Here is a 21,401-nt window from a genome sequence, read left to right as displayed (position 1 = left end):
TAACTATTTTCTTCGTTTATTTTTTTTATTTATAATTATATTTTTTTTAACTTGTTCAATTTAAAAATATAATATATGTTATATTTGTTTCATTTTTATTATTAAGTATTATTTAAAATAATAAACTTATTATATTGAAAAATAATAAAATAAACTTATCATTTTTATATTAATTATGTTTCAAAAAATTATATATATATATAACTAGACACTCAAATTTAAATACCTAATCAATATCTAAATATTTAACTAACAATCAAACACAGTTCTTTATAAATTGAATTGTTTAAATGAGAGGATTAAATATTTTTTTAATTTTTTATTCAATTTAGAATTTATATGATTTCGATTAAATTTAAATTGTGCTTTACAAAGTCCAATTTAAAGTGGTGCTTTTAAAATTTAGATTCAAAATTTTTAAATAACGATAAATCAATCCAATCACTACACCGCAATCTAAGTGGATGAGAATTAAAATGTTTACACGTACGTATGTTTAACAATGATAGAAATCTTAAATTCTGGAGAAGAGCAAAAGGATGGGCTTAGCCAGTCAGCCACGTTACCTCACAAATTTGGAAGCTTCCTTTTATCAATCAAAATAAAAAATACACTTATTAACGTATTTCGAGTTTGAGTCTTTTAAAATATTAGTAGCTTATTTTTATTAAAGATTTTGAATTTAAATTTTTATAAAGAAGTTTCAATTACAAATTTATTCGAGTATTGAGTTATTTTTACTTCATTCTGAATTAGAGATTTTGAGTTTGAGTCTTTTGAATATAAAGAGTTTTTGGGTTCAAATCTTTCCGAATACAAAATATTTCAAGTTTAAGTCTTTTTTTGTATACAGTAATTTTTACTTCATTAATATAAAAAATTTTAGTTACAAATTTTAATTTAATCGAACTTCAATGTAAATATAACCTTCGAAATAAAAAAGAAAAAAGACCACCACAAATACACATTTTCTCATCATATCTTATATATTATCTATTTATATCTTTCTGTATATATTCCAACTTCTCAGGTCCACTTTATCCCTCTCCCTGTTTTCCAAGAATTCAATATCTTACTATACTTTTATCATATCAATAATCACTTTTTCTTTGTAAAAATAATTGCATCTATTAGGCCATAATACACAGATCTGTCACTTACCCATGAATGTTGAGTCACATTTCTGAGTTGGGATTTGGTTATTTTTTCTGAAAATATACAATGGGTGTTGAATATCATGAGGTGGGTTTTTGTTCTTTTTGCTTTTTTTCTTCAATGGGCATGCATATTTTTCTTCTTTACTTTGTATAATATGATGTTTTTCTTAATAAAAATTGTGTTTTACATCAATGGCATTAGGTATTTATAAGGAATTCAAGAGGTGTACAACTCTTCACTTGTAGATGGTTGCCCTTTTCTCCTCCAAAAGCTCTTGTTTTCCTTTGCCATGGTTTGTATTTTATTTTTTTTTGGTTTTTGTTGAAATTTGATTTAACAAATTGATTAATGATGTTGTTGTTGTTGTAGGTTATGGCATGGAATGCAGTAGATTCATGAGAGGTATAGTAATAAATGTTTCCTCTTTTAATTTGTTTTCACTTTCATGGCCAACTTTTCTGTAGAAATGTTTGTATTCCTTGTGGTTTTAATGTTTGGATGGATAATCGGGTTCATATGAATTAAATACTTTTGAAGTACGGTAAATAATGAATATGAATTGGTAGTTAAACTTTGAACACATAAAGTTTAAATCTTGAATCGGATTCTGGTGCCATCAATGCATGTCATAACTTTTTCCTCCTACCTCTTGTGACTTGATATATATGTCATTCAACAGATTGTTTTACTTCTACCATCTTTTTTCTTCCTGTTGAGTTTGTCACAGAGTAACAGTGAAAAAGGAACCCACTTTTTATGCTTTTGGGGTTCATTTCTTTTTCTTTGTTGGTCACTCAGTTGAAGCCCGATTAAATTTGGATTCGCGTCAGAAGTCCAACAATAGGGATAAAGCGTTTCCTAACAAAGTCTATTCTGTAGCTAAGACACTTGAACCCGAGCTGTGGTTAAAAATGAAGGAAAACTTAGCACTCCACTACAACCCTTGTTGGTCTTGGGGCTCCATTTATGTGGTGAGGTGACCTTAATTTTAGTGTTGTACAATATGGGCCATTTTCCTGCTACACTTGCCTATATTTTATTTTAGGTGACCAACCATACCAGTAAAATTTATGTCTCTTATCATATCTTTTTAAAAGTCCTTTTTTTTTATATATTTGAGAACAGTTGGCTGAATACAATAATTTAGAGGAGTTTCAGTTGGTGCCCATATCTTGTCATTTACCTATTTTGTTGAGAAATTCTAATACTTTTTCAGTCTCTATTTTGTTTTATATTCGATAAAGATGATCATAAATAGAGCGACATGGACAGTGAAGATTCCTATAGCCAACTGGCTTGCTTGAGATTGAAGTGGAGTTTCATGTTAGCTATCTTGGCAGTATGTGCATTATGTTTATCTGGTTGTGGGATATCATTATACAAGATTATCTTTTTTTGAGGGCACAATTATTGGTGATATATAATAATGCAATTGTTAGGAGCTAGTAGTTAAAGATGCAACGAAAAATGGTTCTCAAATTAAATGCCAGACTGAAAACTCACCTAACATACTGATCCTCTCATACTGAAGGTACTATAGATTTGTTGAAACAAAGTAATTTTCACCCTTGAATAACATCCTTATATGGTTTACAGCTGCATGATTAGTCTGTTTCTTGTCCTTTTTTGGTTAATTTGCTAATTAACAGCTATGTTGGAACTTCATTGTTTGCCTACTAAAATAAGGAGGATTAATGGTTTGCTGGTAGGTTGACTGACTATTGAGAAACAGAAAATTAAAAGTCCTATCTTGGTAGTTTGATAGATTAATTAGGTTAGCAAATTAGTTGGGCCCTATAAGTAACCTCAATTAAAGATTGCTTCACACACCAAAATTTGTGGGACACTTTGAATTCAGCTAAACAAGTCAAATAATAAAAGTATAAAACATAACATAGATTTTAATGGTAGGTTAGTATGATAGGTACATCTGAAATCATTTAAGAGTCATCTAACTTTAAGACTTTGACTATTCAAAAGAAAAAAGTAAACAAGAAAAATGAAATATATTTTAAAATGTTGCTTAAGCCTTGACAAACAAAGTTACCTTGTACCTCTGTTGGTATGAGGTAGTAGGTGCCGGAAGAATAGTCGAGGAGGTGCGTGTGAACTAGCTCGGACACGACTATCATGAAAACAGATATTCTGAAATGTTACTTGACCTGTTCAACTTGGCTTCCAGTGAGAAAAGCTTCTGGTTTTCTTATTCTTGGACCAGGGCATTTTAGCTGCTAGTCTATTTTGGAGTTCTTTTGTTCTGACCTGGACCACCTTGAGTATTAGCATTCTTTCTCTAACCTCTACCAAGTTTTTCTGTTGACAAATGATGTGTCATCAAACATTTGCTTTTCCTTCTATTTCTGTTCTTCAAAAAAAGAATAGTAGGTGGGACTTGGAGATGGGAATATTACCTTATACACATGACTGAATACTGTTGTGACTTTACAGTGTTTGACATTGCTCAATCCATCTGTCTTGAGTGGTTCAACCAACTGTTGGAGGAATCTTCGGTTGATTTCTCATATGGTCACTCAACTTATAGTTATTATCTCAAAAAGTCATTTATATTCTTGATTTCAATTTTCTTCAACAACGATGGTAACTTTCTGAGATCATAATTAAAAGTTGAGTGACATATGAGAAATCAACTTTGTAATTTTGGTCTAGCCCCATATACCTAAGGAGAGTCTCACACAATTGCTACGTATGCCTGCATGAAGCCAATAGATTGATGCTCTTTCTTGTGCACAATAGAATTGTGAAAGCTCGTGGCACAGATCCAACTTAACATAGATATGTACATTTGTACTATTACGGATAGGTGTTGGGACAAAGCTGGCAGATAATGGATATGCGGTGTTTGGAATAGATTATGAAGGTCATGGACGATCAGCGGGTGCGCGCTGTTACATCAAAAAGTTTGACAACATTGTCAACGACTGCAGCGAGTTTTTCAAGTCAGTTTGTGGTAAGCTACCAAATGCCCTCTTGGTTCACAAGTAGTCTAACCCTCATTGTTATCAGTTAAGTATATACCACCTGACCTCAGAAGCTGTCACAGTCACAAATAATCCATCTTTGATTTTCCTTTTTCCTTTCTCTTGGGAATTTTTTGGAGTAGCTTTATTTAAGTTGAATATTTTTCAGCCTGATAGGTGTGGTTACAACTTACAATTGTTAGAAAGCTTCAGACTTGTTATCCTCTTGCTAAAATGCCCGTTCTCTTGAAAATCAGCACAGGAGGAGTATAGAGAGAAAAAACGGTTTCTGTATGGGGAGTCGATGGGAGGGGCTGTGGCTCTTTTAACACACAAGAAGGATCCTTCCTTTTGGCATGGTGCTCTTCTGGTTGCACCTATGTGTAAGGTAGGCCTATTGAGATTTTTAGTCTCAACTCATTTACTGTAATATATATGCTTTAGTGCTTGCATTAGTATTGAGGGACCATTGGAAGTCGGTTACGGTGTTGCTAATACATTGCAAAAATCACCAGATATCTGAGAAGGTGAAGCCACATCCTGTGGTTATAAGCTTACTAACTAAAGTGGAGGATGTCATACCAAGATGGAAGATAGTCCCTACGAAGGATGTCATTGATTCGGCCTTCAAGGACCCTGCTAAAAGGGAAGAGGTGAGGCTAATTGTTAAGTTAATATGCAACATTTGCTAGCTTCCAAGTATTAATGATGTGCGGCGTCCAATTCTTGTCCTCCATCAAAACATGATGTCCATTTCTTGTCATTTTGCAAGTATAGGTACGCGAGAACAAGTTAATTTATCAGGCTAAGCCAAGACTAAAGACAGCTTTGGAAATGCTAAGAACCAGCATGCACCTTGAGGAAAGTTTGCACGAGGTAACTATTACCTAACCGTCTTCCATGTAAACAATAATTGAATCATTCCGACAAATTGGAAACTGGAAATGATGTGTAGTTGAAAATTTCAAATTCCTTGTGTTGTTTCGACAGGTCACTGTACCATTTTTAGTGTTACATGGGGAAGCAGACATAGTAACTGATCCAGAAATAAGTAAGGCTTTATACGAGCAAGCGAGTAGCAAGGACAAGACTATAAAACTCTATCCAGGAATGTGGCATGGTTTGACATATGGTGAGCCAGAAGAAAACATTGAAATTGTATTTTCAGATATCATCTCGTGGCTTGACAAGCGAAATGGAGAGAATACTGATGATGCTAGTTTAATCGAGAGATCAGTTTGTCGAGCTACATCTACTCCTCCATATGAGATGCACACAGTTTCTTCACCTGCAACAATGATAGAAACAAAACCACATAGAACGCGTCCCCAAGCTAATTACCTGTGTGGATTGAAAGGACGTCGAATGCATCATCATTCATCTATGTAGAAACTTGATCGATAGATATAGCGTGTTGCACCTCCTTCATTTGTTCATTCGCGTTACTGTGACATAAATGTTACTACTATTATTTATGAAGGAAGTGGAAAATAACATGTTTTACACTATGAAGTTTTGTTGGATATATTTGATGATGAAGACAAGAGGGAAATACTTCAGGTTACATGCATTACTTAAGTATCCTCATTTGTAGTATCATCGCAGAGTGTATTATAAACTCGATGATGATCATAAAATATTTAGTCTTTTTTTAGCTCTTATTTTCTTCATACTTGTTAATTAGTAAAGGTTTGTTATTCGCAAGGTAAGGCCTAGCCCCCTTGCTTGTACTTTTCTCTTTGAGATCGTTTTCTCTTTATTAATAAAACTAGCCCTAGGCACACCTTGCTTAGCGGAAATGCTTGAAAAGAAAACAAAAAGAAACAGGTTCTCTAGATATTGTAAGATGCAAAATGTCAAGTTATTCATGATATCTTAATGTTTGTGTAAACTTGTTGCTCAATGATGGTTATACTATAAATTAACTATAACATTAAATTGATCCAAAAAGAATCAATCTATAATGCACCAAGTAAAATGGTCTAGTGGAGCAGATTAATACCCAAGTACATGATAAAATGATGGACCACATAGATAGGTAAACATAATTAATAATTAGATAGACAATTCGAGGCATAAAACATCACATATTAACGAGATTAGAGAAAGGTCACACTTGAATAGCTTCTTATGTCTGTATTAGGATAAACTGTTTACATCACATCTCATGTAAATCATTTATCCTAATACAGACATTGGCAGATACTTTTACGGTTCGAACCCCTAATCTATGGGGCAAAAAGATTCCCCTTCCAAAGATGTATTCTATAGATGATCCATTGTATTCATAATTAGATGAAAAAACTGATTTGAAGTATTAAAGTAAAATTTAGTTAATAGTAAAATATTTAACTCATATATTATCAAGAAAATATTTGTTTTAGCTATTAAAGTAAAACTTAATTTTGAACTAAAATAATTAATTCATCAAACATTAACAAACAAATAAAATGTAGGGTGGATATTATGATACGCTAAAATTAGTTATTATGTATCTTTCAGTGGTGCATATATATGCAAGGTGGGGCGAGTTGAAGACAGAAAAAGGATTAATTTAATTTGTTAGTGGTTGAGAAAAATTTAAGAAATTAATACATATTTTAACTAAGAGAGATATTTTGAAGATTATTATATAATAATTCAATTAAATTTTAAAAACAAATTTAGAATCTTTTAACTTGTTCTGGTGCTCTTTTTGGCCCTTAATAACTTGAACCCACAACTACAAATTGGATGAACAGCCTCCAGGCTCCAAGCAAAAAATAATGCATGTTTTTAGTTTGTATATTATTAATATCTTGTTTGATATATTTCTCTAACTTATGCACTCTTTTTGATATTATCCTATGTATATCTAATACATGAAAAATTATGATATTAGCAATTTAAGAGGATTTTGATACAAGCATTAAGATAAATAAAGACACAATTGCCACAAAACTCGACATGAATCATTAGTTTCACCTCCGAACTATTGACAGTCTTAAAAATACTCATTTACTTGACTAGCTGAATTTAACTACACCCTGTTCTTGCAATATGAGTGAATTACACACTAATATTTTGCCTACTTTAAAGATGTTTTAAATACTTCTCTCAACTTTTATTAAGAGTCACAAACTCCTGCAAGAATTTGAGACCATTTGTTATATCATATAGCAGATCGAAGGCGTATTGGGGATATATATAAGTTTAGTTAGTTAACTTGAGAAGTATTTTTAAGGTTGTCAATAGCTCAAGGACGAGATGTTCTTAGTACTTCTCTCTTCCCAATATATTTAAGGAAGGTAATTTTGTTAACAATTACGATTTATTTTTGAAATATACAATGCATTTTAGTTTCAAAATGCCAAATCAAACGATACATAAAAAATAATCTCAATATAACTAAAATTAACATTATTAATATACCTTATTCAACACTATTATTATACGTCCTATGATACGAAACGACCGATTAAAATATTGTTGTTGTGTGTAAATTTCTTAAAGGATTTTGGGCTTTAATCCGTTTGTATAAAGCGGCCCAAGCCCATAAGCCTCGCTTGAACTAGAGCGCCGAACGTGAAATTTATTTTTCACTTCACCGTTTTCCCTCTACCCTCTTTAAACCCTAGCTCTTTTGCCCCTTTTTTTTGTTGCTCTTCAATTTCTTCTGCTTGATCGAAGATGAGGTAATTGTTTACTGCTATTTTACACTTTGGTTTTGTTCATTTGAAGTTCTCCAATTTTCTCTGCTTGTTTTTTTCTTGTCATTGCAGTGATTTATTTAGTAGATTATGTAATGTTATTGTTAGACTACATTTCTTCAAAGAAGTAGATAATTTGCGTTAGTTGAAGTAAGTTTTTGGATGAGTAGATAAGAAATTTGAGAATCATAGCTGTTTTCTGGACTAATTTTGTGTAGGGTTTCTTTTGGGTGTTGCGTGCTTTTGGATAAAAATATTGTAAATTTACTAGTATTGAAATGGAAGTTTGAATTAGAGTGAGTAGATTGGTATAGTTGACAGCAACTAGCTTGGCGTTAAGGCGTGGACTGTTTCTTTTTTCGAATTCTGTGTGCAGTTCAAAAACTATGCTAATTGGGTTTCCTGTAGAGGAAAGTTGGATTTTTGACTATTCAGTCTTCTCTAGCCTTTTATTATTACTGATCTTAGTTCCTTTTGTTCACTCTCTACTTTATCCAAGCTTAAAACCTATGTTATTCTGTGCACATCAGTACTATGTTGTTCGGACTCTTCAAAAATGACAATAGGTGTGTGTCGGATTCACCAAAAGTAGTGTATTTTTGAAGAATCCGAGACGGGTGCGGCATGAAAAAGTGAAGAGTCCGCGCAACTGAGCATCAGTTATAGAACCCTTATATTGTCCAGAATACTAGGATAACTAGGCTGTAAGATGTACAAATAGAATAAAGAAAAAACTCGGTCAGTGTTTCGTGTTTTGTTGTTCATTGCTGATGTGTTTCTATATTCCTGCTGATTTTTGTGTTACTCAAATATTAGTAAGTGGAAGTTTCTAATTGTTTTCCTTTTCCTTTTCTGTTTGCGCTCTTTTGCAGTCGACCAATGGAAGAGGATGCCCCTGTAAGTTATCGTACTTTGCAAGTGTTTTGCCTATACACAGCACTCATTGTTTATTTTTCTCATTTTTTCCTTGGCATAATCCGTGTTGTGAACTATTTTGTGTTTTAGGGGCTGTCTACTGCTTAGTAGTTGTTTTCATTGCCCTTCTATTCACCTTAATAACGTGATGTATTCAATTAGATTTCTTTTGTAGGTAGCCTTGATCCTGCTTTACACATTACAACTGAAAGTTTCTACCATACATCTTTTATTTCATCATATGGAGAATATGTTTATACCTCCCTTTTCAAAGCAAGATCAATAAATTGTTTGATCTGTAGATATTTTTCAGCACATAACATTGAGTCATTGAAATTTTTTGGTTAAGTCGTTTAAGTTCACCACTCATAAAACAAGAGACAAAATCAATTAGAACTTCAAAATAACAATTATTAGTTGCATTAGAAGACTTTATTTTCTACAGTTGTGTTGCTCCCACCTTCACGCAAGTGTTATGTCAGTTTTTCTCATTTACCACATTGGATAACCTAGAAGCTAGGTCTAAACTTTGTAGTTCTCCCTTAACAGACATCCTATTGACATTTCCTCTTCTATTCTTGGTATTGTTTATTTATACATGTACCCTTGTTGTTCATTTTCCATTTCAGTTGCTTCTTGTTTGCCTTTCCGTTGTCAAAAGTGCGTTGCTTCAAAATTATCCAGATTAAGCACATAGTGAAAGAGTGTATAATTGGTAGATTATCCAGCTTAAAGTACATAGTGAAAAAGTGTATGCCCTTCTATGTTGGTGTGATAGAGGAATGGACCTCATCAGTCCCCAGCGAATATGATTTGCTTATCAGATTTTATGAAAGGTGTCTTATGTTTGCGTATGGGTCTTTTTTCTAGCAAGGGAAAAATGAGGAAGAGGAGTTCAATACTGGCCCACTTTCTGTCCTGATGATGAGTGTTAAGAATAACACACAGGTATCTAATGGCTTTAGCACCTACAACTGTGTCTTTCTTCATTTCATGTTTATTTATCAATTTTAATTATTAAAAAAGAGATAAAATCTGTCCTGGAATCTTGTTTATGTTGACAGTTTACTTTCTAAAGTCATGCCGGTATACTTCCTCATTTATCTTAGATTTCAATACTGTAGAAATAGATGCAAGCTTCGGTTTTGCATGTGGAAGGCATCAGCTTTTTGCATGTTATCTTACAGATGTTTTTTCTGGATCTAGGTTCTCATCAACTGTAGGAACAACAGGAAACTTCTTGGTCGTGTGAGAGCATTTGATCGTCACTGCAATATGGTGCTTGAAAATGTTAGAGAAATGTGGACTGAGGTTTGTTTGTTCTTGACTTCCTTAATCAACTTTTTGGGACAATGTGTATTGTGTCTTGGATTTGTATCTTGCGTCAAAAGGCTCCAGTTACCAAAATTGTTTATATTCATTCTTCAGATTCCTAGGGCAATGCGTCTTAGATTTGAAACTTGTGCCAAAAGACTCCACTTAACAAAGTTGTTTATGTTTATTCTTCAGGTGCCCAAGACTGGAAAAGGAAAAAAGAAAGCTGTTGCTGTTAACAAAGATAGGTTTATCAGCAAGATGTTCCTTCGGGGAGATTCTGTGATCATTGTCCTCCGAAATCCTAAGTAGAGAGGTACTGTTGGATCTTTGACATAGTGGTTGGAGTAATTTTATTTGAATTAGGAGCTAGTTCCTTTAATCGGTCCATGTTTGAAGTGCAATCGCCTTTTAACTTGCTATTATGTAATCAAATGTTTGGTATGAAAGAACTGTAAATGCTAAGTAATATTTATTGTATCCATTATTGTGAAATTTATCAATATATTATCATAAATAAAATTTGGAACTTCAAAAATGACTAACTCTTAGCATTTAAATAATTGTCTTTTCTGATGAACTATGAAGATCTATAATAAATGAAATATAATGGTCCTATAAATATCAGAAAAATGTGTATACATATGATAGGAAGCTCAATGGTTGGGATCAGAAAACAACTACTGGATTAAAATCTGCGAGTTCTATTCTCCAAGTTTAGCTAATGAAGTATAAAGACTGTAAAAATGCTACTGAAAGAACTAACCTTGTGCTCAAAAGTGTCTCCTGCTAGAGCAGGGCATGGGATTAGGAAGAGCATGAAAATATATTGTTTTCTTATCTCTTCTTGAGCCAAAGATCTATCGGTAACATCATCTCTTACCTTACAAGGTAGGGAAAGGTCTGTGTACACTATACCCTCCTCCCCAAACCCCACTTGTTGGGATTAAGTGCCGGTTTGGATTCACTTATTTCAGGTGCTTTTATGCCGAAATAGTTTTAAAGCAGTTTTCAAGTGTTTGGGTAAATTTGAATAGTGCTGATAAGCACTTATTTTAATGCCAAAATAACAAAAATAAGTCAAAAGTCATAAGTTAGAAATCCTAACTTATGGCTTATAAGCCAATTCAAACAGGCCCTGATTCCGGGGTATGTTGTTTTTGGATCTATACCATTTTTCTTACCTTTCTGTGAAGAGGCTATTTCTGTCTGCATACAGAAATGTTCCATTTCCTCTTCCTTTTTTTTTTTGAACTTGAAATGCATTTATGGGTGGTTATGCACATTCTTAATTTTTTCCTTGGTGTTCCCACATTTTTGTTTGCCTGTATTTAAATATCTGATCATTGGTATTAATTCAATACACTTGTGTACTGCAGGTGAATTGGATTTCTGTGCTTTGGAGCAAAACTCGTGAGCAGCTAGGATTTGGACCAGCTCTGTATAACCTTTCGTATTCGGGAATTTGCCTAGGCAGAACACCACCTTTGATTGCTGTAAGACTTGATATAGGATTTTGATGTTCTGCTATATACTGTTGTCTTCTTCACAAACTTATTGTAAACGTTGGAGTTTAACGTTTTTTTTGTGTATGTTGAATCCTATGACCAGCTAATATGTACGGTAACTGTCTTGCATTAACTCCAGATACATTGTTGATTGTCCATTGTGAAGAGCATTGTGCTTGTCTATTTAACTATGTCTAGTTCTGGCACATGCATTGGCTGGACAAATGCAATATCGAGAGTTTGAAATTGAGAGAAGCGGGTTCATATTGTTTACTTTTTCTAGTCGGTATTTATACATTTATTGGTTATTTTTAGTTTAATTGATTTGGTATGGCTATTTTTTAGATTAATCATTAATTATTCTTTATATCTGCTTTTTTTTTTGTTTTTCCACGGGGTGTTTGATGCTCACATTGGAGCCTAACTAAATTTGGTTCTGCGTCGGAGAGTTACACATTGGTAGGGACTACTCAGAGAGTTACACATTGGTAGGGACTACTCAGATCATTTATGGGTATAAAGAGAACCCTAGGTCCGTCTATGTGGCATCACCACAAATTAGGATTTCATTCTTTTTGAATTTATTTATTTTCAAAATTAGTCTTCCTCTTTCATGAAATGAAAATTTGTGATTTTTATGAGGTTTCGAAAGATTGTGACCGTTCCTAAAGATTGTAACTATTCAAAGAGGTGAACTTTCTGAAAAAACACAATAATCATTTGTTGACACTACATTTTGTTGGCTATATGGGGGCATTTTCATGAACTTTTTCTTCTTCCGTACAAAAGAATATTCTTGTACTTTGCTCCTGTTGAGTAGCTTACTACACCATTGTATTTGTACCAACACACTGGCAAAAAGAATGTTCTATCCTAAGATGATCTATTCTTTAAAATCTCAGAAATTATGGGGTCGTCTTTTCTTTTTTGTTTCGTTCCATTGTTACAACCCTAATATGTCTTTTAACAATCATTAGTTTAAGCTTATGTTAGTGTTTTAAAATTTCGAAAGCATGCTTTGCCTTAAGATAAAATGTTATGACAATGTTTAGTATGTATACAAATATTACTGAATAAGCTTAATAAAGGAGTTCAATCCCGTTCGAAGCACAAGTAATATGCCTAGTGTGTGTATATATATACCTATATATATTATATATTGAAGTCGCATACAAATATTGCACTGTGAGCAAGATGGGGATTTCAAAATATGTTCGGGGAAAATACGTACCAGTTTTATTCTTATGATAATAATGAAAGTTGGTCGACTACATCAACTGTTAACAAAAGGATAATAATACTAATAATAGAATTACAAAATTGACAAAGAACCAACTATTCAAAACAAGTACATGGGGAGCTCAGCTCAGTCTTCTGCTGCCTGCACTTCTGCTTGAAACTACATCAACACAAGAGAGTCATCTTTTCGTCGCGTGCATTTCACCCCTTACCAAGTTTAACAAATAGCCAAACATACACACTTCCTTTTCTATTAAGCTGTGGTGATCTTTGCACTTTCTTCTTTGTGATCACCGAAAATACGTTGCCTGAAGTCTTGAACCATCATAGGTAAACCATTTCTAAGAGCCACTTTCGGTTCCCAACCAAGTAACTCTTTAGCCTTTGAGATATCAGGTTTTCGCTTGTGTGGGTCATCTTCTGTGTTTGGTTTGTGTACAATCTGTGCATTTGGGTCAATGGTTTCCTGGACCACCTGTGGGCATTCATTAAAAGACGGCAATGTGTCAACAAAATGGTAAAAGTTTTACAGAGCCCACATTGGAAATACTTGACATATGTCTGAAGCTGTGCATATGATGAAGCTCAGACACTTCTAACTTAAATTAAGACTGAAAATGATAGCCGTATGAAACTGATTTTGTCTGTGTACATTCTATCCTTTCCTCGGAAATCTGATTTTGTAGCTTGACGACACTGTAAAATGCTAATGCAAAAGAAACACAACATCAATTTGGATGTTTAGAAGTGTGTCGTTACATACCTTAGCAAGTTCAAGCATTGTGAATTCACCAGGGTTTCCGAGGTTGAAGGGTCCGACATGTTCTCCTTCCATCAACCGCATTAAGCCTTCAACCTTCACATTAACCAAAAAAAGCAAGTTTAGATTCCTTCTTATGTTATATCAAGGTCACAAACCATGGTTTTTATACTTTTATTACTGTTTTACTGCTTGATAAAAGTTCCACAAAGGAACAGTCTTTTTAAGCATAACTTCGGAACATTGCAAAGTCTTCACATATTTCTTAAACTCCTGTGTCCAATCAAACTACATCTCGTAAATTGGGACAGAAGGAGTACATAGAAATAAAAATACGGGTCCCAGATATCTGGCTTCTACTTAGACATGGCATGTGCTTCCACACTACAATATTTTACCTTGCAACAGAGTAGGGGGACCCTACTTTAGATATTAATTTATTTATTTTCTAATCATGTTGTAAACTGTAAGCTAGATGGCAAGTCAAATTATTAAAGAATCTTACATTTGAAAGCCACTTCGAAAGAATGCATATAAAACTAATAAGGTAACGTATTAAAATAAGCTAAAAAAACGAAGAACAGAGAGAAAAGTACCAGATCTGAAACAAATTGGAAACTTCTTGTTTGTTTCCCATCACCATAAACTGTCAAAGGCTCTTTCCTTAAAGCCTGTAAACAAATTTTATATAAGCTTTTTGTTGCTTAGTTTAAGAATCCATTAACTTTACGTTTAGATTTAAATAATCGAGTCACCTGAGCGACAAAGTTGCTGACAACCCGACCATCATCAATACACATACGAGGTCCATAAGTGTTAAAGATCCTAGCAATTCTCACCTGTAACAACATAGGTACATCGACATAATTTTACCAGCAAATTACTTAACAGGTAATTTCAGGTACATATCTATGATAAACAGTAATTAGTAACCTGATAAAAACGGTAGCTAACTTGCTATCATAGATTAAACTACACCGATAGTACAATATTTAACAACACTAGATACAAAGTACATTTATCGATGATCAAGTACATGCGCAATAGAGGGAATAAAACAGTTGGCTCCAGAGTGATTGTTAATTTTATTTTTCCTCGCACTTTGACTAATTACGCAAGAAACCTGTCACCTCGCAAGTAGTGGACAAATGGTAAGATATCACCTGTGTTTTTGTCTCTCCTGGAATTTAAACTCGAGAACTCATGGTTCTCATCCTGCTTCATTGACCAGTAGGCCACACCGTTAGGTGTGACAAATGTCCTATGTTTCTTGACAATGGAGTACTAGAGGAGCTACAATTACATTATCTATGAAGTCTACATTATCAACAAGTACAGTAAACATTAATCTGGACTATGGGTTAAAAAAAAACACAAACCTCAACTTCTGCACCTCTGTGATAATCCATCGTCAATGTTTCAGCTGTTCGTTTTCCCTCATCGTAGCAACTTCGGACACCTGTTTTACTTTCTTGGTCAGTTAACCCCACCATTTACATTAAAATAGACAAAAGGCAAAACAGACCATCTTCGTTAGTCTGCGGGAAACTAAAGTTACATTTCAGATCCAATATTCTATACAAATTCAATAATAATTCAACTACTACCCAACTATATTTATTTCTCTTTCTTCATAGTTAAACACAATTTGTTTCACTATTATATTTCTTTCACTGGTTGTTGTTATAATGCTTTACAAAGTTATAGAAAAGAGTCTCTACCTTCACAAGACTCCATTTGTGGAATCACATTGATAATATTGTTGTCATGGTAACTTCCTCCATTTTTCAATTTATTTGTCACATTTTGACTATAATACTAAGTCAACCAAAATAAAGCAATTTTTTAAATTATACGATCTTAAACCAAAATATGATCAATAATACTTGTCTATTAAAGAAAATATGAATAAAACTTAGGGCCCGTTTGGATGGGCTTAATAAAAGCTGCTTAAAAAAAGTACTTTTGAAAGTTTGAAAGTGCTGAAACTTATTTTTAAAATAAGCAGTTATGCGTTTGGATAAAAGTGCTGAAGTTGCTATGACGAACGTGAAAAGGGAAAAATGGAAGAAAGAGATGTTAGGGTTATGTGGGTAATTTGGAGATTGTATAAAAATATTAAGGGCAAAAAGATAAAAATGTGGTCAACTTAAAACAGCTTATAAGTTAAAAAAAAAAAGCACCCCTACCCCAGCTTTTAACTTTTGGCTTAAAATAAGTTTTTTTTAACTTAAAATAAGTTATTTTGAGTATTGCCAAACAGCTAAATAAGTCAAAAATCAGCTTTTAAGTCAGTTTGACCAGCTTTTAAGCTGAACCAAACAGGCTCTTAGTTTCTAATTTGAATGACCTAGTTTGACTTAGCACGGAGTTTAAGAAAATAAAAAAGATTTTCGATCATGTGATCCTTAATCAAAGTTATGTCAAATATATAAAATTGTCCTTTAATCTTGTGGCCTTAAACATGCCACGTGGAAATTTATTACCAAAAAAGAAAGAGATCATTCTTTTTGAACTATACTAAAAAGGAAAGGAGGTAATTATTTTTTAAACGAAGGGAATATTTAATAAAGCAAATAAGTATTATTGAACATTTCAAAATAGTATAGTGAACAACTATTGTTATAATACGAAAGGAGTAAAATATACTAAAATATTTTTATATCATATTATCTTAAATGTATCATAATTTTTTAAAATAAAATAAAAAATCAAACAAAAAATCGAAACGTAAAGTATCAAAAGACTCAAAAGGAAAAAGAGAAAAAGACAAGAAATTAATTACTTAAGCTAATTTAATTTTCAAGGACAAAATAAAAGAGAGAGAAAAGATTGAATAGAAAAGGGCGCGCCAATTGAATTAAAATGAAAGACATAAAGATAGGTGAATGAAGCGGCCGGACCCGCAAATCACGGTATCATCGTTGACAAAAAAAATTAAATTAAAATAATTTTCCCGACCCGATCTAAGGACAGAAACGTCATTAGCACTCATCATCGTTCAACACGTGGCTCCACATTTTTACCATGAACCATCAAAAGACCATAGCTAACGTGAATTAATTCTTTCGTTTCAATTTATTTGCGTTGTTTTTAATAAACATATAATGTGAAATTAAAATTAAGAGATATTTTAAAAAAATTAACTAAAAATAGGAAATAGAAAAAAAAATAAAAAGTCTTACCAATAGGATTAACATTGCCCCAGTATGTCTCCTTCTGTGGATGTTCTAAAGGATCACCGTACACTTCGCTAGTGCTGGTTAGCAAAAACCTCGCACCGACTCTTTTAGCCAATCCCAGCATGTTCAAAGTACCAACTACATTAGTCTTGTAAAAATTAATCCGTCAAGGATGAAACGACGATAATAATATATTTAATATAATTTTATGCACGTAATCAAAACTAATGATAATTCTAAAGAAAAAAGGATATAATAGTTTTGACGGGATTATGCTTGTAATGAACAGGAGAAGCAGGGCAAGCGAGATGATAGATCTGGTCAACTTCAAGCAAAAGTGGCTCAACAACATCATGTCTAATAAGCTCAAACCTAGGGTTACCAAAATGATGCATAACATTCTCTTTCCGTCCGGTGAAGAAATTATCAACGACGATCACACTATCACCTCTAGCAATCAAACGATCCACTAAATGACTACCAACAAAACCAGCACCACCAGTCACCACAATCCTCAAAACCTTCCGCTTTAATCCCAACGGGATCTTCCCACCGGAATTAATCGACCCGAACCCGACCCGATTCTGATAGATCATACGGTGAGCCACCTGAGACTCAGTCGACTCCGACGGTAAGTACGAATCGTAGATCCCGGTGTTAGCGTAGCTCGATCCTCCGGAGGAACGAGAAGACGGTAAAAAAGCAAAAATTAGAGAAGCGATAGCAATGCCTGCGAATAGAAAAACAATTCTCTGTTCTCGGAGCAAGTAACGAAGGGGACGAATTACAGTAAACCATGGTTTATGTGGTTTGGGAGTGTAACCGTCGGTCACCGGAACTGATTCCGGTCCACGATAAATCAATTCGGAAGTCATGATTTATTTATTTTTTTTCCTCTCAAAATTGTGTTGAAAAAGAGAGAGAAAAGAAGATAGTTTTTATTTTATTTTTTTGGTGTAAAATTAGGAAAATGAATGTATATATATAAAGGAAGGAGAGGCTGCTAAAGAAAGAGGATTTTTCGCCGGAAATTCTTACTCACACTTATGGGTCGGCGCGTGGAGTGATTGTTGAAGTTAAACTCTTTATAGACTTTTTTTTAATTAATGTAGTTTTTAATTAGGTTATTGTTGGTTGCTTAATTACTAACTAAAGTGGTACTTAGGGTGTGATTGTGTTTGGTAATGAAAAAAAAAAAAAAAAAATTATGTTTGATTGGGCAAAGAAAATAAATTTTATATATCATTTAGATGTATTATTTCATAATATATTGTATTGTCTTAATGGAATTATATTACGTTTGGATAATGTAGATATTTATATTTCCTTGAAAAGACATTTCGAACATTCCGCAAATTCATGAAATATTCAGTATAGAGGTCAAATCTAAAACATGCTAGTTCGAGAAAATAAATCTCAAGGAGAGTAGAATCGAGGAAGGAACAGAATTGTACTCGCATTGATTAATCAATAAATATTCTTGTTTTTTAAAATTTTATTTATGGTTGATTTTCTTTTCACGTGTTTAAAATTTATCGCGAATAAATTGGCACGTCCAGTGGGACAAAATTTATCCTTCATCTATTTCTCTCATAAATTAAATCTAGTTGTGAAGGTAGAAGAATACGTACTTCAAGACTTGTCTTTGAGTTTAATCAAATCTACACTCTCACAATCTTTATCAATAAAGTTATGTTTTTTTTTATTTTATTATGATTGCAATTTCTTTTCTGTCACTTTAAAATTGTTGCAAACAGATACATCATATTTTTTTTATTGGTTACATAATTTCAGACATCAATAATTTGAATGATAAAGCTATAATTTTTTTTATTGTATTTAAGAAGTAGGGAAAAGGATACAATAGGAGACTTTTTATAGTTACATAACGATGGATTTAATTAATACAATATTATAAAACTTAAAGGGCATCAACTATACAAATAAGGTGTCAATAGAAGTAGAAAAAATAATATTTTCCATTCACTTAAATTGATAATATTTTTCTAGATTACAATAAATATCTTTTGAAGTTATATTTACTTACCATTTAAATACTAGAAAATAAGTGAAAATCTTCTATAACTTTTTAAGAAAATGGTATTTTTTTATACCAAACGCATCCTTAATGTTTATTAATTTATTTCCATTCAATTATGAATAGATCCACCAAAAGATTTTTATTATAGTACGTTAATTTCATGACTGATTTCGACTATTTAATACTCTCTGAGTTTCATTTTTATTTGGTTTTTATATTTATTTTTTTGTTCTAGCAAATTAGGAGAGGTTTATTGTATTGTTTTTACTATTAAATATAACTAAATAAATATTAGTGTCAAATTCAGATTTCTAAAAAATAGCTAATTTTACTGAAGTAAATTCTTAATCAATATTTCTTTTTTAAAAAATATATCAGGTAAAAATAAAAAAGGAGCAAGTAAAACCATTTGTCTTCACATGTTTGTTCAATTAACTGTTAAAAAATTTGCAGTATTTCTGAATCACTTTATAAGATTTACTTAATTTCTTCGATTTAATACCTGCTAATTAATATGTTGTTCTTATTTATTATCCCTTGTTATGTTCATTAGCAAGTTATTTAACATAAAAAATATTCTCTTTCTTCATTCTAATCCACAATTTCAAATATAAATTCAATTTTTATTAGGGATAAACACGCTGACATTTTGCAAATGTAAAGAAGGCCTAGGTGATGGATCAGATTTTCGAATTTTATCGAACATGACGTTTGATCGATGAATTTTGTTAAGAAATAAAAGTACGTTTTTTAAGTTAATATTTTTAAAAAACGTGTGATTGATTATTAATTCTAAAAAGTCTTATAAGTATTCAACACAAGTTTGTTAAAAGGGTGGCTTGGCATTATTAGTTTCTAGGAAACCAATCTCACCAAACAAACAATTATATATTTCAATTTTTTTTTTCTTAATCAACCAATTTGGTGTATGCAATCACAACTATTGGTACCTTATTTAAAAAAAAAAATGAGATGAATGTTTAGTTAAAAAAAGGGAGGAGGAATCAAGTTTCAAAGTGGAAAGTGTAATCAAAAGTTTCAGGTTCGAAAATTGAGTACCTACATAGCGCGGATTCAGAATAGTCGGACTTCAATATAAATTTTGGATATTGAGTAAGGAAAAATCTTTGATAGGGAGCGCTTCCCTAGTGGGCTACGCTGCGATGATTCAGAATAGTCAGATTCTAATGTGGTTCTGGATATCGAGCATGGAAAAATCTTTGATAGGGAACATTCCCTCCCCCCACCCTCTCCACCCCCAAATAGTGACTACACAATATAAATCCGGAATAGTCGGATTTTAATGTGAATTCAGGACACCGAGTGAAAAATAAAAAGAAAAAAAAGTTGAAAGAGAAGGATGAATTGGTAATTACATAAATAAATGTAATAAATAAATATACTACTAATTAATTACTAGTTTAATTATAATTTTGTTATCAAAGTAATTAGTAGTAACGTGATTACATTAAGGTTCCAGCCAATTTACAGCGAATGTATATGAATATGACTTTCTAAAATTTTTTAATTAAGAAATGTAAAGAATAGTCTTTGTATTAAATTGAATGTGTAGGAATTTCATTTGTTATTGTGGGCCATTTTGTTTTTTTTTTTTTAAAAGGTTTTAGGTCAACTAATTTCAAATAAAAAAATAAAATACACATGTACTTTGTTCCCACAATTTTATGTTTCAAAATAATCCAACATTATAATAACATGTGAAAATACTTATTAAGTCAAGGCTCCATTTACTACACATTTTTATTATTATTATTTTAATACTAGAGGATATATTATTGAAGACCCAATTGAGTTTATTAAAATGGCAACTACACAAGTCTGAAATGCAACATTTTTATTATTATATGTTTTTCCATTAAAGACTTGGCTATTTGTTAGCTGACTAAATAGAGTAGCATGATATTATTTATATTGAAATAGTCGGGTCCCTAATATAAATATCATACAGTGAAAAAAAATTTATTAGTTGACATTAGACTTACAAGTAATTCTTGAAAAAGTAAATTATTGAAAAAAAAATATTTAAGAATATTTAAATTCAACTAAAATTAGTTATATATGAGCTCAGCTATTCTCCAATCTTTATTTATTTGCTTCAAATCATATCTTAATCATTTTTTTATTTATTTGATACATTTCATAGATGCATAAATTCGTATTAAGTACAAAACATCTAAGATAACGATATAACAAAATAATTATACATAAGATATGATTTGATATGATCAATACAATAACATATTATAAACATATATTTTTAGATGAATATCAGTTGCGCTAACACAATTTTGAAATGTGTTATATTTATTATAAGTTTCTCCATAGAAAGACATCAAGACATTCTGTGCCTTAGCTAATTGATAATACTTCTTTTATTTCAAAATAATTGAATTTTTGAAACATTTTCATATTTCAAATCAACATAATTGTTTGATATTCAAAAATATACTTTTAGAATATTCTTCAAATTTTACCCTTCATTTGCATTTACCATCTGATGAGTTCAAGAAACTTTAATTGCTTTTGATAAAGAATGACAAAAGTCCCGCATCGGTTGTTAATGAGATGGGTGGACTTCCTATAAGGCTTGAACAAT

General features: G+C 32.1%; 3 protein-coding genes across 5 annotated transcripts; 2 read left to right on the top strand and 1 right to left on the bottom strand.

Annotated features, from left to right (window-relative positions):
- Positions 1-972: 972 nt before the first annotated feature.
- Positions 973-5,935, top strand: LOC107031339 (caffeoylshikimate esterase-like). Of its 2 annotated transcripts, XM_015232664.2 has the most exons (8): positions 973-1,242; positions 1,360-1,450; positions 1,528-1,560; positions 3,980-4,126; positions 4,394-4,524; positions 4,652-4,789; positions 4,914-5,012; positions 5,127-5,935. In XM_015232664.2, exons 1-8 carry the CDS (start codon positions 1,222-1,224, stop codon positions 5,523-5,525), a joined length of 1,059 nt encoding a protein of 352 aa, XP_015088150.1. In that variant the 5' UTR covers positions 973-1,221; the 3' UTR covers positions 5,526-5,935. The 2 variants fall into 2 exon arrangements, with proteins under 2 accessions (XP_015088150.1, XP_027775503.1); XM_027919702.1 differs by lacking the exon at positions 3,980-4,126.
- A 1,722-nt stretch (positions 5,936-7,657) lies between these two features.
- On the top strand, positions 7,658-11,812 carry LOC107029209 (small nuclear ribonucleoprotein Sm D2). Of its 2 annotated transcripts, none has more exons than XM_027911916.1 (6): positions 7,658-7,810; positions 8,698-8,722; positions 9,611-9,688; positions 9,947-10,051; positions 10,250-10,366; positions 11,432-11,812. In XM_027911916.1, exons 1-5 carry the CDS (start codon positions 7,806-7,808, stop codon positions 10,364-10,366), a joined length of 330 nt encoding a protein of 109 aa, XP_027767717.1. In that variant the 5' UTR covers positions 7,658-7,805; the 3' UTR covers positions 11,432-11,812. The 2 variants fall into 2 exon arrangements, with proteins under 2 accessions (XP_027767717.1, XP_015086058.1); XM_015230572.2 differs by having other exon boundaries at positions 7,659-7,810; positions 10,250-10,370; positions 11,434-11,727.
- A 959-nt stretch (positions 11,813-12,771) lies between these two features.
- On the bottom strand, positions 12,772-17,706 carry LOC107031722 (UDP-glucuronic acid decarboxylase 2-like). The gene is made up of 7 exons (XM_015233180.2): positions 16,998-17,706; positions 16,747-16,894; positions 14,941-15,020; positions 14,317-14,400; positions 14,158-14,232; positions 13,565-13,657; positions 12,772-13,276 (listed from the first exon to the last, which is right to left on the bottom strand). The coding sequence occupies exons 1-7, from the start codon at positions 17,616-17,618 to the stop codon at positions 13,055-13,057; spliced, it is 1,323 nt and encodes a 440-aa protein (XP_015088666.1). The 5' UTR covers positions 17,619-17,706; the 3' UTR covers positions 12,772-13,054.
- Between the last annotated feature and the right edge of the window lie 3,695 nt (positions 17,707-21,401).

The sequence above is a fragment of the Solanum pennellii genome, chromosome 9, assembly GCF_001406875.1.
Source record: "Solanum pennellii chromosome 9, SPENNV200".
NCBI lineage: Eukaryota > Viridiplantae > Streptophyta > Magnoliopsida > Solanales > Solanaceae > Solanum > Solanum pennellii.
Note: the sequence above shows the minus strand (reverse complement) of the source record. Positions and strands in the feature narration are given on the sequence as shown.

What these genes read in the sequence shown, in the direction of transcription:
- LOC107031339 (XM_015232664.2), top strand. Translation starts at nt 1,222, where the DNA reads ATGGGTGTTGAATATCATGAG. An exon ending in TGGGTGTTGAATATCATGAG is followed by an intron (nt 1,243 to 1,359) that starts GTGGGTTTTTGT and finishes CAATGGCATTAG; the next exon opens with GTATTTATAAGGAATTCAAG. An exon ending in TCTTGTTTTCCTTTGCCATG is followed by an intron (nt 1,451 to 1,527) that starts GTTTGTATTTTA and finishes TTGTTGTTGTAG; the next exon opens with GTTATGGCATGGAATGCAGT.
- LOC107029209 (XM_027911916.1), top strand. An exon ending in CAATGGAAGAGGATGCCCCT is followed by an intron (nt 8,723 to 9,610) that starts GTAAGTTATCGT and finishes TCTTTTTTCTAG; the next exon opens with CAAGGGAAAAATGAGGAAGA. An exon ending in TTAGAGAAATGTGGACTGAG is followed by an intron (nt 10,052 to 10,249) that starts GTTTGTTTGTTC and finishes TTTATTCTTCAG; the next exon opens with GTGCCCAAGACTGGAAAAGG.
- LOC107031722 (XM_015233180.2), bottom strand. Translation starts at nt 17,618, where the DNA reads ATGACTTCCGAATTGATTTATCGTGGACCGGAATCAGTTCCGGTGACC. An exon ending in ATAATCCCGTCAAAACTATT is followed by an intron (nt 16,895 to 16,997) that starts ATATCCTTTTTT and finishes ATTAATTTTTAC; the next exon opens with AAGACTAATGTAGTTGGTAC. An exon ending in TCAGCAACTTTGTCGCTCAG is followed by an intron (nt 14,233 to 14,316) that starts GTGACTCGATTA and finishes ATTTGTTTACAG; the next exon opens with GCTTTAAGGAAAGAGCCTTT.